This window comes from Panicum virgatum, chromosome 5N (genome assembly GCF_016808335.1).
Source record: "Panicum virgatum strain AP13 chromosome 5N, P.virgatum_v5, whole genome shotgun sequence".
NCBI classification, from domain to species: Eukaryota; Viridiplantae; Streptophyta; class Magnoliopsida; order Poales; family Poaceae; genus Panicum; species Panicum virgatum.
Window position 1 is genome coordinate 45,333,894 of NC_053149.1, and position 17,026 is coordinate 45,350,919.

General features: G+C 46.5%; 2 protein-coding genes across 3 annotated transcripts; both read right to left on the reverse strand.

The window, feature by feature from the left end:
• Nucleotides 1–418: 418 nt before the first annotated feature.
• On the reverse strand, nucleotides 419–8,619 carry LOC120673010 (ABC transporter G family member 37). 2 transcript variants are annotated; one of them, XM_039953681.1, is made up of 20 exons: nucleotides 7,991–8,619; nucleotides 6,094–6,427; nucleotides 5,936–6,012; nucleotides 5,791–5,844; nucleotides 5,613–5,703; nucleotides 5,205–5,506; nucleotides 4,836–5,117; nucleotides 4,438–4,751; nucleotides 4,123–4,283; nucleotides 3,896–3,999; nucleotides 3,666–3,816; nucleotides 3,298–3,551; nucleotides 2,882–3,214; nucleotides 2,500–2,790; nucleotides 2,321–2,404; nucleotides 2,093–2,226; nucleotides 1,771–1,998; nucleotides 1,496–1,667; nucleotides 1,106–1,360; nucleotides 419–997 (listed from the first exon to the last, which is right to left on the reverse strand). In XM_039953681.1, the coding sequence occupies exons 1-20, from the start codon at nucleotides 8,438–8,440 to the stop codon at nucleotides 731–733; spliced, it is 4,338 nt and encodes a 1,445-aa protein (XP_039809615.1). In that variant the 5' UTR covers nucleotides 8,441–8,619; the 3' UTR covers nucleotides 419–730. The 2 variants fall into 2 exon arrangements, with proteins under 2 accessions (XP_039809615.1, XP_039809616.1); XM_039953682.1 differs by lacking the exon at nucleotides 7,991–8,619 and adding an exon at nucleotides 6,549–6,731.
• A 6,970-nt stretch (nucleotides 8,620–15,589) lies between these two features.
• LOC120674849 lies at nucleotides 15,590–16,138 on the reverse strand. The gene has a single exon (XM_039955955.1). It carries the CDS (start codon nucleotides 16,136–16,138, stop codon nucleotides 15,590–15,592), a length of 549 nt encoding a protein of 182 aa, XP_039811889.1.
• Nucleotides 16,139–17,026: the final 888 nt, after the last annotated feature.

A 17,026-nucleotide genomic window follows, 5' to 3' on the forward strand; every position in this document is an offset into this window, starting at 1 on the left:
AATTGATTGCTGCCAAACCAAAAGTGTGGACCCGTGTTTTCAAGCATTCATCTACCCTACATTATGGCAAAACAGCAAAGGCACAAAATTTCTGGTTCCATTGATTTCGTTAGTGATGGACTGTGGATAAAAGCCCCCACCCCTCCCACTATAACACCTGAGTTTTATGGTCGGGTTGCTTAGGTGGGGCGCGCTAACATGGTATCAGAGCCGAGGTCCCGGGTTCGAACCCACCCGGCCACGCATTTCCGCTGCGCGATTTCCCCTGCGCCTCTCGTGTGCTGAGACCTGCTGCGGGCTACGCCGGGCACTAGAACCTGCTGCGGGCTATGCCGGGCTCGCACGCCGTAGGGGGAATAATGGACTGTGGATAAAAGCCCCCATCCCTCCCAACACTTGAGTTTTATGATCGGGTTGGCTAGGTGGGGCACGCTAACAGTTAGAATGGCAGTACATGATTTACATTCTATGAGAAGCTCTCCGTGCCTTTGACGGGTAACAGCCACAGCTGGTCAGGGCAGCAGGAGGCTCAACTCTTTACAAAGGCTTCTGTTAGCCTCTTCTAATATTTCGACTACACTACACTCTTGAGATGCAAAAATAATTAATGTATACCATTTACATGAGACCTACTTACTCTAACAATTCGCAGTGGATGCTACGCGGTAGCTGCGCATCCTCTGACAATCAACGAATGCAAAATTACGAACGGGCTGGGCCTCCTCCGCTCTCATCTCTTCTGGAAGTTGAACTTCATGATGGCGAAACTGAACAGGAACGCGAAGAAACAGGCCAGGGCAACGTGCACCAACGCGACGAGCCACAGGAGGTCGTGATGGAAGCCATAGTATTCTGTGATGAATTGTGCCACGGTCTGTGGTTTATCTGAGTCTTCAAGCATATGCGTGAGGTCACCAAACTGGGAGGCAACCAATCCGTACAGTGTCCATGCAACCGGGCAGATCCAGCTGTACCACCTCCACCATACAGGAATTTTCTGAATGAAAAATGAATGCAGTGAGTAATATGAGATTGGCCATGTGTTGAGCACTACAAACAGTAAGGAATGAAAAAAAAATGCAAAGCCAACAGGAGGATAACTTACAGGTCGAGGGATCAAAAATCCTGAGAAGAGGTTCCACACGTTGTAGAACGCTGATGAGATGATAGCCGCTATGCTTTCATTCGGAGTCAAGCCAACTGCCATCATACCATAGAACGTGAAGTAGAGCAGCGTGAAGTACATGAAGAACAGGTACCAGAGGAACTTGGCAGCAGTCCACTCAAATCCAATCATGGAATAGACCAGCACACCGTATATCAGAGTCTGGACAAAGATGTATGGCAATTCAATCAGAACCTACAAAAGGACAGAAAAAAATTGTTAGGTTCTTGGGACAAAAGAATCCGAGTTACGGAGTTAGACTTCAAGGACATTTCATCCTTTACATTCATGTACCTAACTTGAAAAGCAAGGACTATTAAGATAAATTACCTGTCCAAATGCATATGGCAAAGCTGAATACATGCCAGCCGCTCTTTCTCGATAGAAGACTGTTCGTTCCACCACCACCACTGGTTGAACAGAACCAGAGTTCTGCACTCCAAGATACAGAACTGCAGCATACATTGATCCCATGGCATTGAACAGATCCTGTTGTTTTTTACTGCACCGAAACATGAGTAAGGCATTAGAATATATACTACACAAAGTGTCTACAGTTGCCTGATAAATTGAGGTAGAGAGAATAAAAAAGCTAGAAGGCATACGTTCTTCCCCCAAGGTCCCAGAACATGGTTCCAAACAAGAGTGCAATGATGACGGTGAACATTATTCTAACTGCCGTGTATGATGGATTCCTCCAGTATGACAACTTCTGCTTCCACAGGCAAGCTAGGCATTGAGTAAACAACGATCTTGAGTACTGCGTAGGGAAATTGAGATCACTAAAGCCAGGAGGTGGTGTGCTCAGCTCCTCTATGAGTTCCTTGTTCCTTCTGAAATAATGGAAACAAAAACCAGTTATTAGACTTATCACCCAAAGACACCTAACGACTGCTGTAGTTCTGAGTGGCATGAAGGGAGGCTTACTGATATAATTCTGATTGCTTATAGATTTCACAGAAATCAACCCCGAGCATCTCCTCCTGGGCACTAGACGACACTTCCAACATCCAGGTTGCTGGGTTATATCCGTCCTTTATCTTACTAACACCTTCAATTCTCTGAACAAATAAATGGGAATTCCAGGTCACGTGATTTAGCAGGAAATAAGTGTCCCGGCATGCAGCGAAAATAGTTAATTTTACTTGTACTGACCTCAAAGTACTCAATCAGTTTTGAGGAGTTCTGTCCCACTGGACCAACATATATCTCTTCACCTCCTCTCTTCATTAGGAAAAGCTATAATTCAAACATAAATGCAACAAGTCAATACATGCCCTTGTCTAATAATGATAAGTAACTGCACAAATATAACAACAAAATCAATCATTTACCTCATCAAATGCTTCAAATATGTCAATGCTTGGCTGGTGGATGGTGCAAACAACAGTCCTGCCGGTGTTCACAGTGTTCCTTACAGTCCTCATCACAATTGCAGCTGCACGAGCATCAAGACCGGAGGTTGGCTCATCCATAAAAATGATCGATGGATTGGCAACAAGCTCCACAGCAATAGTTAGCCTCTTGCGTTGCTCAGTTGACAGGCCACTCACTCCAGGAAGCCCAACAAGTGCACCCCTCAATGATGTGAGCTCTACAAGATCCATAACCTCCTCGATGAACATCTGTTATCACAAATTCAACCGATAAGGTCTCCAATCAGCTTATAATAAAAAACAAGCTTGATTATTTGCTTATATTTGTAATTGTAACTACCTTTCGTGTTTCTAAATCGATATCTGAAGGAAGGCGCAGCCATGCAGAAAATAGTAGGGACTCGTATACTGTTACATGTGGAGAATGAATATCATTTTGCTCACAGTATCCTGATATCCGTGCAAAGGTCTCTTGCTTCTTTGGATAGCCTGAGATGGTGATATCTCCCTCAATATAGCCTCCAGTTTTTCTACCTGCTAATACATCCATCAGAGTGGTCTTTCCGGCTCCACTAACACCCATCAATGCAGTAAGGACTCCTGGCCTAAAAGAACCACTAACACCCTTCAAAAGCAGCAGGCGGTCTTCTGTTACTCCTTGTGCTTTCATTGCCTGTGTGTAAAACAATATGACTAGGTAAGAAATCTTGAGATAGAGAGGGTTATTTGCATTCAAACTACGAAAAGGAAAATTACCTCTGGCATGTCCACTGAGTATCTAATGTCATTAAAGGTCAGAGACAGTGGTGCAAATGGGAGGACCATCCCCTTCCTGTTTTGGCTAGAATTGTCACTGGTAGTCACAGAGTTTGGACCAACACTGTTGGACAACTCCACTTCCTGCCTCCTAGATTTCTTTTCCTTTTGTCCCTCTATAACTTCACCAGTTAAGGTGGCATGCTTTTCTTTCAATTCCTCTTCAGACATTGATCCATGAGAGTCAGTGAATGCTGTCAGAAAGAGCACATAGCGACAGTTACTACCATTTAACTCACAAATGCTGATTTGTTAATTGGGTGCTATAAATATATGCATATAAGAAGATGTTCTATAAATGTACTTACGACTCAAAACTGAAAGAGCTAGAGTGTAGAGCAGGTTGAAGAGGAGTGTGTATCCAATCAAGGCACCAAAGCCTATCCAGTACCACTTAGCTTCAGTAAAGATGCCACGGTTCTTGAGAACAGTAACCCCCAAGGTTGTTCCATTTTGAATCTGTAACAAGCAAATGCATGTTGGTTTTTCTGTTCTCCAAATTCTTATTGCACTGCTAGTCAAGATATGGGGTACTTACTTGGCTCCAACTTTTACCCAGAAATTCATTTGTTGAAATAGCATTCTGTGCATACGATAGAGGAGAGATCCAGTAACCCCAAATCCACCATTTCTTCACATTAGCTGGGAAAGAGGAAGATAGATCAAGATAAATATATAGAGAACAACATGGTTTAATACCATTGGTGTCAAGTAAATATAGTAACATTTTGATGTTATCAGGGCCTATTCAATTCAGTTACTTACGTCTTGCAAGGACATAGCCACCCAGTGTTTGGAAAGCCAACAGTGCTAAGGGCCCAAAGGTGTGAGACACAACCATGTCTCTTCCAATTCCAGCAATGAAACGGAAAAGTGCAGATGACATCTGATTGAGTGCAAGGAGCAGCAGATACTGCTTAAAGAACCTGATCACAAACAATCATTCAAACTTCATGAACAAATGTATTTATCATGAAAATGTTCAATTTAATTACTGAAATAAAAGAATTAAGTGTCGCGAAAGAAGCATATATTTCATGGATTCTCAAACATAAGACAAAGTGTTTCAGTGCATCGTACCTGCTCACACTGGGATCAAATCCAATAACATAGTATGTGGAGAAAACATAAACTCCAACTTCAAAAAATGTGATAGGGATCTGAAGAATCCACGATGGTATGGTGTAGGCCCATGCAGGGAAGAAAAGAAGATCCCTCTGCTTGAAGAATACAGGCAGTTTCAGGACAGTCATGGCAAGCTCCGCAAAACCATTGAACATGACAGTGTCAAGAGCAAAGTAGAGAGCTCCCATGTAGATGCCTCCATAAGTCAAATTACGGTGCATATTGGTACGGAAAAATGTAGTCATCACAACAAGTGACATAAGAGTTAGCTGCAACAATGATGGAAAAGTTCAGATTGAACCTATTCAATATCTTAATAATAAAAAATAAACAAATTAGAGATATAAACTTACGTTAACAGATTTAAAAATGTACATAAATGCATTCCTCTTCATGAGTAGAAGCTCCCTATCAATAGTGGCTTTCAGCAACTCCATCCTCTTGACACCATACTTTGAAGTAGCTAGCGCAGCAGGGTGGCTCCGAGTCCTATCAAACGGCTCTGAAAGTTCATTTTGTATGGAACGGCCCACGTGGAATGTATTGAATGCATCTGCAAATTTCTTCACAGGCACAAAACGGTATGGCCTGTCCTGCCTATACCAATACTGCCCCTGGTCTTTCCTTGATGTCACCTTTTGAATACGTTAACATATCAGTACACTTCATCTTTAAAAATCAAAATCACTAGATGGGAGGATTTATATAGGTCATGCATGTACCTCCTGCAAGAAGTCAGCCACACCCTTTCTGGCAGGGCATCTGAAGCCCATGAACTCAAAGAACTCGAGCACATGTTCACGGGGGCCCTGGTACACAACGTGCCCATCAGAGAGGAGTATAATGTCATCAAACAAGTTGTATGTTTCAGGCGCTGGCTGGAGCAAGGAAATGACTGCAGTTCCGCCAAGGATGTGGATAGTCTGCCTAAGGGAATTCACAATCTGGTATGTGGTTGAGCTGTCCAGTCCAGTGGATATCTCATCCATGAACAGAGCTCTTGCCGGACCAACAAGCATTTCACCTAAGGAGTGAAGATGCATAAGAAGGTTAGAGTGTGTTTTCTAGATTTTTTTTGTGTTTTGCAGAAGAAGACGAGGAAATCGTTCTAGATGTGTATTTTTGCATACCTGTTGTGACACGCTTCCGTTGACCACCAGAAATACCCCTCAACATCTCATTTCCTACCACTGTGTCCGCACAGACCTCCAATCCTAATATCTGCATGTATATAGCCGAGCAGCAAGCATGAGATTTTATTCACGCGATCACGAAAACATCCTTTTTGTTACAGCTAGCAAACCATACCTTCAGTATGTAGTCCGTAACAATACTTGATTCTTGCCCACCCATTGCTGAAGCCTACAGGAGTTAATAAAGAAACCACTGTTACTTACTCGGCTTGTCGCAAATAAACAGGTACGATACATCAAATTACGGATAACAGCCTTACCTTCATATAGACATCAATATCATGGTCTGGCTTGATGTTCGCTGCCTTTTCCCTTCTGGCCAACTCAGTGAGCATTTCTAGACCAAGGCAAACAACAAAGCTTAGTGCTTGTCCACAGATGGCACAACCCATTCAATATGTTGAAGGGCGTCGCGTACCGTATCTAGTGCCAACACCTTGGCACCGCGCCGAGAATTGCAAGGTCTCCCTCACGGTCATCTCCCCGATGTGGAGGTCGTGCTGGCTGATGTACGCCGCGGTCCTCTCGGGGACAAACTCGTTCATCCCGTGCCCGTTGTAGGTGACCTTCCCCGAGACCTTGAGGTCCTTGTCGAGCTTCCCGGCCAGCGCCAGGAGCAGGCTGGTCTTTCCCGACCCTGGAGGCCCCAGCAGCAGAGTCATCCTCCGGGGCTTGACGATCCCGCTGACGTCGTGGAGGACGGTCATCGGTTGCTTCCTGCTGGGGAAGATGTGTAGCGCGTTCCCGATGGACTGGAGGAGAAAGGAGAAAAAACACATCCATTTTAGCATGAACAGGCACATTGATTAGATGGTTAGTCCAGCGAGTAATCACGAAGTCGCGGCTGCTAAGCAAGAAGAAGGGTGCCAGTACTTGAGCTCGCACGGCAGGTGCTCGACGAAATGCCGCAAAGCCGCGGGGCCGCGCCGCGGCGACCTGACGTCATGATGGCGATCCCCGCCGTGTGTATGGAGATAACGGGCGGGGGGCGGTGCCAGGCAACTAGGCAAGGCGCCGGCGGCCATGGCGGGGCGCGCGGCGGTTACGGGTGGTTTGGTGGCGGATGGCGCCGGGAGTGAGGAGGTTGTTGGAATCACCACTTGGTGCTTATTTTCCCCCAACTACTGTATTTTTCCTTTTTGCGGAAAGGCAGTTGGGTTAGTTAGGGGGAAAAGGCCTCTGTGGGCCTGGTCCGTGCTTGGACCGTTTCTATCAAAGGACCGGGCTTTTGCTGGGCTCCACCTAATCTGCACCTTCTGTTTTCACAACCTAGGCCGTGTTTGGTTAGAATTTCATGAAATTTTTTTTCATCTTTGACCACTAATTTAAAGTATTAAATGATGTCTAATTACAAAACCACCTCCACAACCCTCTGTGTAAATCGCGAGACGAATCTAATGAGGCATTTGACCGCGCGATTAGAGGATGGTACTGTAGCATCAATGTAGCAAATCATCGATTAATTACCGTCATTAGATTCGTCGCAAAAAATCACATCCATCACTGAAAAAGTTTTGCAAATGGACTTCATTTAGTACTCCATGCGGAAATTCGTCTTTTTGTGAAATCTTGATGGGACGTTTAACCAAACACAGCCCTAAACAAAAGAAATTTCAAGCTGCTTCCTCCAAGAGAAACAGTAAAACAATTAAAAAGTGTCTGTTGTTCGCTAACTTGGGCCAGGTTCCCTTGATGGCTGCCTAGCTTCCAAGAGAAATTTCAAGCCGAAATGTTGGAACGGCTCAACCCTGGTTGGTGGTGGCGTCGGCACCCGAACTAGCTACCTCGATCGCGTGCTAATTGGAGCAGTTCAATGCGACTACTAGTACTACTGGCATAATACCCTGTCGCCTTCGTTCCCACACGAGGCGACGGATCGACATGGCTAGCATCGCAAGCCATCGACCTCCGATCGTCGACCGTTTGACCGGGCCCATCAGCCAGCCGGGCCGGAAAGGTTCACAGGTTAATCGTCACCTACCCTAAGCTAGCTAGCTACCGAGCAGAACCCCAATAATGCAAGAAGAAGAAAACTCCTCCTTCCCCCGCTGCGGCGTCGCTGTCGAGTACCAGGCACGTAGCAATAGAGAACAGAAGCCCGAGTGGTGGCTGGAGGAGCTAGCTAGCTCCGATATTTGGCTGTAGTCATTCGCTTATGAATATCAAGGCTAAAATTTATTCCATAATTTGTTTTTTTAAGCTAGCTCCGACGTACGGTCACAGTGATTATATTGTTAAAAGAAAAGAAAAGTTACGTTGTTGCTGGTGTTGGATATAGAGATTATATTGGACCGAACGATGGATCAACACCGTACCTCGATGGTGTTGGTGACGGAGTTGATGAGCGTGGGGAGGCCGCGGTTGCCGACGTGCACCTGCGCCTCGACCTCGAGGTGCTCGTAGCGGACCTCGATGGTGGGGTAGTCGATGCCGACGCGGTCCATGCGCTCCTTGAGCTTGAGCAGGAAGCGCTCGTGGTCGTCGTCGGCGGCGCGGACGAGGCGCTCGATGAGGGCGCGGGACGCGCGCGCGCCCAGCCGCCCCACGTCCACCTCCACCTTCTCGCCGTCCCCGTCCAGCGCCAGCATGCCCCGCCGCACCCGGTCGAACGTCGGCAGCCGCTCCAGCGCCGCCCACCGCAGCGCCTCCTCGTCGTCCTCCTCGTCCTGGAACCGCGACGACTGCCGCGAGAACACGTCGTCCCCGCGCCGCCACAGCGAGCTGTCCCGCTGCAGGCTCGTCACCCGGTGGATCTCCCGATCCATGGCTGCACACGACGACTGCGGGTCCTAGCTACTAGCTGCAAGGCTTGATGATGAACAACTCCGATCCCTGGGTTGGAGGAGCTGCCAGCCCTTAATTTGGGTGGGTGGCTAGGCTTCCGGCCGGCTCTCGGCCTAGCTCTCTCTCTCTCTCTCTCTGCGGGTATGCGCTGAGCTTGCCGGAGGAGAAGAAGCCGCTATATATACGGCCGGAGGCCCTGGCTCTGGCTGCGAAGTTGGTGAACACCAGAGCGAGCACCCTCTATTTTATCTTCCTTGACTCCCTCACACAGACGTACTAGTGTACTACTACCACCACCCAAGTACGTTGATATCCTAGCTTGGACTTGGCATGGGCTGCTGCTGATCCGATTTGATTATTAGCCGTCGCCATTCCCGCGCGTGCGTATACCCGACCGCGCGCGCGCGGGAGCTTCCTGCCATCACCGGGGGATGCATGGAGCTAGGCGGTCAACCCCCGTGGGCCCCGACGCGACAGGTGAAGTTCGGGCGGGGCTGCTTCCTCTCTCTCTCCGAATGTCCTGTTCATCGCAGCGGTAGGTGGTGGCCTGTAGGTCGAAAACCAAAACGAAAATTTTTGGGAACCATTTTCGAGATTTTACCGAGATTCTGGTGTAAACGAAAATAAAAATGGCTACCGAAAATACAGAAACGAAAACGGTATTTTTATCCGAAACTGAAAGCGAAAACGATTTTAGCCTCTACCGACCGTTTTCGAAAATTACCGTATTTATCCGGTAATTTACCACTGGTATTACCGTATTTGAAGCACAGTCCAACACATGCTTTCCCCGACCCAGTAGCTCGCGGAGGTTCAACTGTAGGCATAGGCAGCCTGGGGCCCTGCACTAGCATTATTCTTAATGGCATGCTAGTCTATGTTTAAGTCTCTATTTGAATTTAGTTAATGATCATGTATAATTATGTCACTTATGTAGTGTGCAACTTTGTGCTATACTATCGTGCATGCTACTATGTGGTTCGATATTTGGATTAATATCTTAATCGAATCTTAACTACTTGGATATGAGATGTGTCAAGTCATATAGTTAATGTTATGCTCTATTATTTGATATGTTTATTATTTTTTAATTATCATTTTCATGGGTTTCGACCGTTATTGATGTGTTTCTCGACTGTATATTTTTGTTTTCGAAATTACCGAACGTACCGCTTTTGTTTCCGATAAAAAAAATATGAAAGTGAAAATAGTGGAGTCTTTCGCCGATGTTTCCGACTGTTTTCATCCAGTGGCCTGGGTGCCCCTGTGATGTGGCCCGGCCGTTGCTCATCATCCAAGCCTGGAATTCATCCGCCGTTGATTCGTAGTAGCTGCAGTTGAGCCAAATCCGTATTAGCTAGGATCCAAGAGTAGGGTAGGCGCTCGGGACCGTCGGATTGCCGATCCGACGGCCCCCGGCAGTGGTACCAGAGTCAAGTGTCGACACCGATGCTGAACGCCGACCGTTGACTGGTCAGCGTGGTCGTGAGCCGATTTCGTTCGACTTGAACTTGCTTGCTTCATTGCGTTGCGATTAATTCCGATCAGCAGGTTAATATTGTGTCACTTTCGGGTTCGGAAAAAATGTTTAACATTATCTGGACTGGGTTTTGTTACATCTGTCAGCGAAGGTTGCGGTCCAGTTCGAGTGTTGCAAATACAATAGCAATTCGATGAGCTCTCTTGCTCAGTTTAAAATTCTAGCTTGTCCTTTTTTTTATAATATAGTATATGATATATGCAGACCATTTGTGCATCTGCACCAAAGTCGGGGTCACTTTCTTCGGGATATAGGACGATTTGGCTCTCATCTCGCCCCCCCCCCCCCCCCCCCAAATATAATTGAATTGTTTTAAGGAAATAGTTCTTCAGAATGCACTTGCACTTAATTACCATACCCATTTTCAGTAATTAATCAACAAAGCATGCAAGTTTTTCAAGTCTACAGTGTCTCCTAATATTTGATTGTTGCCCGGTGGCTTTTCAGTAACAAGAGTGGGCTTCACCGCGCAGGGGCGGTCCTTTTAACGTCCTTTCATACCATTTTATCTTTCTCAGGATTACTGTATTCCAGGAAAAAGAAAAGCAGGTTTAGGATTGTTCCAAAAGAGTAGGTGTTGACAATTTCGTGCCCTCTGATGCAAGGGCTCTAGGTCTACCTCCCTAGCTAGCTAAATGGAATTAACTAACAATGTTTGTGTACATATATAATCGAGTCAAATGTTTGGTTTTCTTCGCTGATGACCGGGAAAGCGCTTACTGCTTACCTTTGAGCTTCACCCTTTTCGCATTCAGCCTGTTTGATTGATTCAAATCGATTATTTTGATCCATTAAGTTTAGTTATTTGGTTACATTCACTGAAACCTGGCCTCAGCATGTTTGACTCTGATGTTCTGGATATCACGACGGCATGGCGATGGCATACTACAAGTTGTAGTAAAAATGAGGTGCTGTTTATCTAAGTGTGAGGAGCTCAGCATTTCTAACGTACGTTGCTTAAATTTGTTGGTTTGTCTCCTGGACTTGACAAAAATCACTTGACCGAAGATTTCATATCATTTCGTGGTTTCTTGACTGAACTCTAGGTGATTTAGTGAAGCACCTTATGTCTTGCGAGTTGAAGCATTCAGCTGCTTCACAAAAAAAAATAGTAATGCCATCGAATTTTACTGACAGTTCAAATGTGGAAATCTTCAGGGAAATATCCAACGCTGAAATTCTATATCGCTGGTTGGACATTAAACTGGCCATAAACCGCAATCTTCGTAACAAACCTTATCGATGAAAGGTACACAAGTGTTCATGCTTAGTCCACTCAGTGTCCGAGTATATTTTCACACCATGCAGCGTACTTTATTCAAAGCCAAGTTTTGGCTGATTTCATAGGCTACATTTTTTTAATGAAATTGTAGTATGAACTGTTGATTGCCACCGATTTGGAAAACTGAGGGGGTGGGACATGATAAGAAGGGTAAAATACATGCCTGGTCCTCGAACTTGTCTCGATGTGTCATCTAGGTCCCTAAAATTCTCAAAATGCATTTTTAGGTCCCTAAACTTATCTAGCGGTGTCATTTAGGTCCATAAACTCTCAAGATGAATCTTCAGGTCTCCAAACTTGCATTGTCTCAATGTGTCATTTCGGTCCCTAAACTCTCAAGGTGAATTTTTATATCCCTAAATATTGTCATTAGTTAATTGTAGTAAAAAGAAGTGTTTATTAAACTATTTCTCAACCAATTCATTTAGAAATCTTACAACTAAGACCATTTTAATTTTAAATTAGCTGCTTATTAACCATACATCATGAATTAATCTAGATCATTTGATATCAATGGTGGATATTATAATTTTCTCGTTTAACATGGAGATATCAATGCTAATTCGGAATATTTCCTATTGCCTATTTATATTTTGTATGCACTTTGTATAAATTTATTAAGATAATATGTTCCCGTTCTCAATAAAAAAATAAATAGCAATTTTATAAAATATAAAGTATCAAAATAATTTTTCATTAACTTAAAGTAGAAAGACAACATTTATATTACATTAAAAATAGCATCTTGAGCGTTTAGGGACCTGCATGACACCACGGGATAAGTTTATAGACCTAAAAAAATATTTTAAGAGATTAGAGACCTATGTGACACCTTGGAACAAGTTCATGTAGTATTTTAAGAGTTTGAGAGCCTAGATAACACACCAGAATAAGTTTAGAGACTGCCGGTGTACTTTACTCTGATAAGAACCACACAGTCCCCTAGTTCACAATCCAATCTATCCAACACCAGGTAAGATCCAATGCACGTTTCAAGATAAATCACTCAACGTTCCTGTCTCGAAAATTAAATTCAATGATCTCTCTTACCAACTTCAGTTATCCTCCCTATCACGCACAGAGCAATAATAATTCAGACGAAACCCGTAGCGGGCAGCATGTGAAAATAACTTGCTCTTTCTCAAACGCACGAGCTTTGAACCCGGAAGAATATAATGGCCGTGCTGTGCTGACTGACAGAGGCCAATTAGTGCCCATCCATCCGGAGGTGCCACTTGAAGCCTCGTTTCCGAATTCCGACAAGATGACGAGACGCTAATCTAACCTTTTTCTCTCTTCTTTTTTTTTTTGAAAAGGACGCTAAGCTAACCTTTGTAGTCTGTAGTCTGTACAAACTTCTTCTGCAATGAGATCACCGATCTCGACAGATATTTAGAAGAAGAACTGACAAATAGTGGACTGCTGGATTGAGCAGCGGCGCGCGCACGACGGCAGCGTACTGCGTACGCCCATGGCCATGTGGTGCCGTTCCGTTTCTGTCTCCCACCGCCGTGACGGTCCAAGCTGGTCACGGGCTAGTGTCGAGGGAAGAACCGAAGAAAAAAAGGGATGGTGTGATCGAGCCTCGTGTGCGTGCGTCCGGTACTCCGGTTGTGTGTACGCGCACATCACCGCTGTATATCAGGGACGAAATAAAAGAAGGCGACTTTACCTTCGGTGAAGTGAAAACTTGCAAAGCATTTTGGAACCTTCGGCGGGGGACGCTAGGTGTTTTGTGATCGAGCGATGCTGAAGGTTCCTCCACACGAGAGGAGGGGATTCCGATCAACCCACCACCAGCTGCTTCTGCATGCTGCGGCAGAATCAAACTCCAACCCACCACCAAATTCACATCGTCACCAAATAAAGTTTCACCCGTTTCAACGGAGCCGACGACTGCGGTTCCGAGGTTCACACGTCCCCAAAGCCGTCAGAACGGAGGTGCTTGCACCTCAGATGCCAGTCCCCACCTTCTCGCTCACCAAACCCCGAAGGTCAGACAGATGGAAGCACGTACCCTGATCATCATCTTGTCTGCTGAATGAAACGACGGCGTCGAAACCTGACTGCATGTGTGTACTGACCAGATGCAGTGAACAGGCTAGTTCTTGTTTTTTTTTTTTCTTTTTCAGAGGCAGGGGCTCCGCTGACCAGAGAGATCAGCTGCCAGCGAGGAAGAAAACAGGAAACCTTCAACGCCGGGAGCGGAATGCTGATTGCTGAGCCTGCAGCGTTACGATGATAAGATATACTCCGAGAGGCGACTTGGGTTTCTTTCGCGACCGCATGAATATGATGGTTTGTTCTTGAATCTTGACCTGCTTTTTAGAGATTACACGGCGGTTTTCTTCTTTTTTTCCTCTCTGTTTTTTCATGGCGTAGAAGTGTATCTGCTCCTTGTTCATCCATGAAATTTAGCAGCCATTGGTTCAAAGTTGAAACAGAAACAAGGGCACAGTACGGGGTCTTGCAAGAACCGGTTCTGCTCAACCCCAACGCTGACTGGAATCTACTCCCTGAAAGCAGCCAAAGCTATTTGCGCTTCGCTTTGGTCCTGCGGATTGCGAACCAGGAGGAACCCAAGTCACCAAGTGGCGTGGCAGAGCAGGCGGTCAAACTTTTCTTCTGTTCCACATGAGAGGGAGGAAGAGGAATAGATCAACGCCTGCGATGCAAAGGTGCAAACGGTTTATTGACCAGTCCATCAGTCTCTCGGCAATAGGTGCAACAACCTCCAGTGACGCCGGAACAGCAGTACGGTCTCCGGTCAACACACAGTAACTGAACAGTTTAACTTTCCGTTTTCAGTCAGGCAGTAATCCAGAATGCTGTATGCGTATATACAGTGACTGTACTACCCCTTGTTTAGTTGCAAAGTTTAAAATTTCAAAAAAAAAAAAATTCCGGCACTTGCATGGAGATTTAAATCTAGACGAAATAAAAAACGCATTACACAGTTTGCCTGTAAATCGCGAGACGAATCTGATGAACCTAATTAGGCCGTAATTAGACGCTAAATTGCTACATTAATGCTACAGTAAACACCCTCTAATGATGGATTAATTAGGCTCATTAGATTCGTCTCGCGATTTACAGACGAGTTCTGTAATTTATTTTGTGATTAGTCTATATTTAGTACTTCAAATGTAAAAAGATGTCTTTTCAAAAACTTTACACAGCACAACTGAACAAGACCCTAGTACGGGGGAGGAACTGGAACTGTGGATTTCTGGAAGAGTGCTGACCAAAGAGTAGAAGGATAAGGGCCTTGTTTGATTGTTCTTCTAGAATTCTAGAATGAAGTTTGACCGTTCATTAAAGGTGTCAAACAAAGACAGTTTACAAAACCAACTCCAAAACTCCCTGCACTAGGAACCCCGACGAATCTAATGAAGTTTTTGACCGCGTGATTAGAGGTTACTCAAGACCGCATTACTGTAGCGTCATTGTAGCCAATAATTAATTAATTACCATCATTAGATTCATCACGAAAAGGTACACCCACCATACCTGAAGAGATTTTGAAAATAGACTATCCCTAGATTAAACCAAACGGGCCAAGATGTCTGTATCCGTATACAAGCAAGACGAAAACATTTTGGGAATACGTAGGGTTGTTTCACTGTCAACCGAGAAAAAGACTTAGGAAATTAAGACAACAGAAAATAACACTAGTAATTCTCAAAATTACGGTGCAATGTCCATCACTAGTAGAAAAAAGGGACATTCAGATCAGATTGTCAGAAGCACCGTCACTCCATGGCTTCGATCTATGCTGTTAGCTGCAACGTCCATCTCTCATGGTGTGGGTGTGTACGGATAAGATAGGTCATGACTGTGTGTGTTTAGATTTTTTGTGTGTAAATTTTTGAAAGAAAATCTTACTATTTTGGAGTACTAGATAAAATCTATTTACAAAATATTTTGCACAAATAGGTTGTAAATCGCGAGACGAATCTAATGAGACTAATTAATTCATAATTAGTGAATGGTTACTGTAGCATCACTGTTGCAAATTATGGATTAAGTAGGCTCATTAGATTCATCTCGCGATTTATAGCCCATCTGTGCAAAAAGTTTTGCACATCGATTTTATTTAGTACTCCGTATATGTGTCCAAATATTTGATGTGATGTTTTTTGATATAAAATTTTGGAATCTAAATAAGGCCTAGTCATGTAAAAAAAATCAGAGAAACTGCACGCCTAGGTTAGTCGGTTGAGAGGTCGACACTCCACGTACCTATAATTGAATTCGGATTCAGTTAGCTCGCCCTTCTTGCTTGGAAGAAGAAGACACGCTCTTTCCTCAGAAAACCTCCGGGTGGAACCGCCCGCTCATGGACCCCCCCCTGCGGCCGCGCGCGCTTGAGGTGCACGGACAGCGCGTACTTGTCCGCCTCCAGGGCTCCAGGCTCCTCACGCGCTCCTGGAGCTCCCGGTTCGCCGCCGCCTTCTCCCTGTCCAGCCGGTGCTGCAGGCGCACGGCCTTCTTCAGGATGGCGTTCTCCCGCAGGGCCAGGGCCCCGTCCCGCTCCGCGCGGGAGGCGGCGGCGGCGCCGAAGTCCTCCAGGAACCTGGCGGCGCGGGCCCTGGCGTCGCCCGCGTCCGCGGCGCTCGACATCTCCATCATGAGCCTCTCGATCCATTCCGCGCGGCTGATGATGCCACCGCCTGACGGGACAGGGACTGCGGCGGCGGCGGCGGCGGGGGCGTGACGGATGACGTCGCCGTTGATGTCAGGAGCGGCGTCGTGCTCGGGATCCAGCCGCAGATTGCCCAGGCGCTCGATCGCCAGGTCCAGATCCCTCTCGCACTGCTCCAGCGCCCGCGCCTTCTCGGCGGAGTAGGCCGCCATGCCAGCAGCTCCGGCTTGTCGATTGGCGGCGAGGACCGAGAAGGGCAGCAGTTAGCAGCAGGACCGGACTGCAGGAGGCGGAGATCTCTCGCAATCCCAAGAGGCGCAGAATAAGGCAGGAGCGGACCTGATGGCTCGGAACCTTTATGGCCGGAGCGAGCGGAGCTTCCCCGTTTCCATGTCGGGATCGGCTTGGGTTTCCGTTCCCGAGCAGGAGACGAAGCCCCTGCTGCTGACGGCTGGGCCCATCCGCGCTCGGACTCGATTTCGCGCCACACGGAGACGTGCGCGCCATTTTTACCTCGCACATGATGAGCCGCGATCCGCGTCCGACTCGGCCTCGCGCGACGCGACGCGAATCGGCCGCCGCCTCCCACGTCCCACCGCGTCCGTGCGATCTTGCTGCCCCTCGCGATCTCTGCGGGCGGCATCGGCAACTTGGCGCCGCGGTGCAGAGGACGCGTTTCGGAGAAGCAGGAGCGCCGTCGTGACCTCCGGACGGGGCGGCCGATGGATCACTCTTCTTATAAAGCGACGGCGAAACAAACGACCAAAAACAAACGATGAAGAATAGAAAGATGATAATGCAGAAAGACACGAGATTTAATGTGAAAATCTCCTCCAATGCGAATGGTAAAACTATGGACACCAACCAACAAGAACTTCACTATATCAAGTGTTTGTGAACAACGCCTAGCGGCGGCTTACAAGAGGAATAATGAACTGTGAAGCAAACTCTAATCAAGGGTATATGTACCATACCGCGAGGGGCTCCGCCCCCCTCCCCAGGCGTCCCTGGCTTGGGCTTCTGCGATAGGCCACTTCCTCCTCCGTTGCGCTCCGACTCAAGCCTCCCGGCGACGGGCCTCCGCTCCGCTCCGTCGGAAG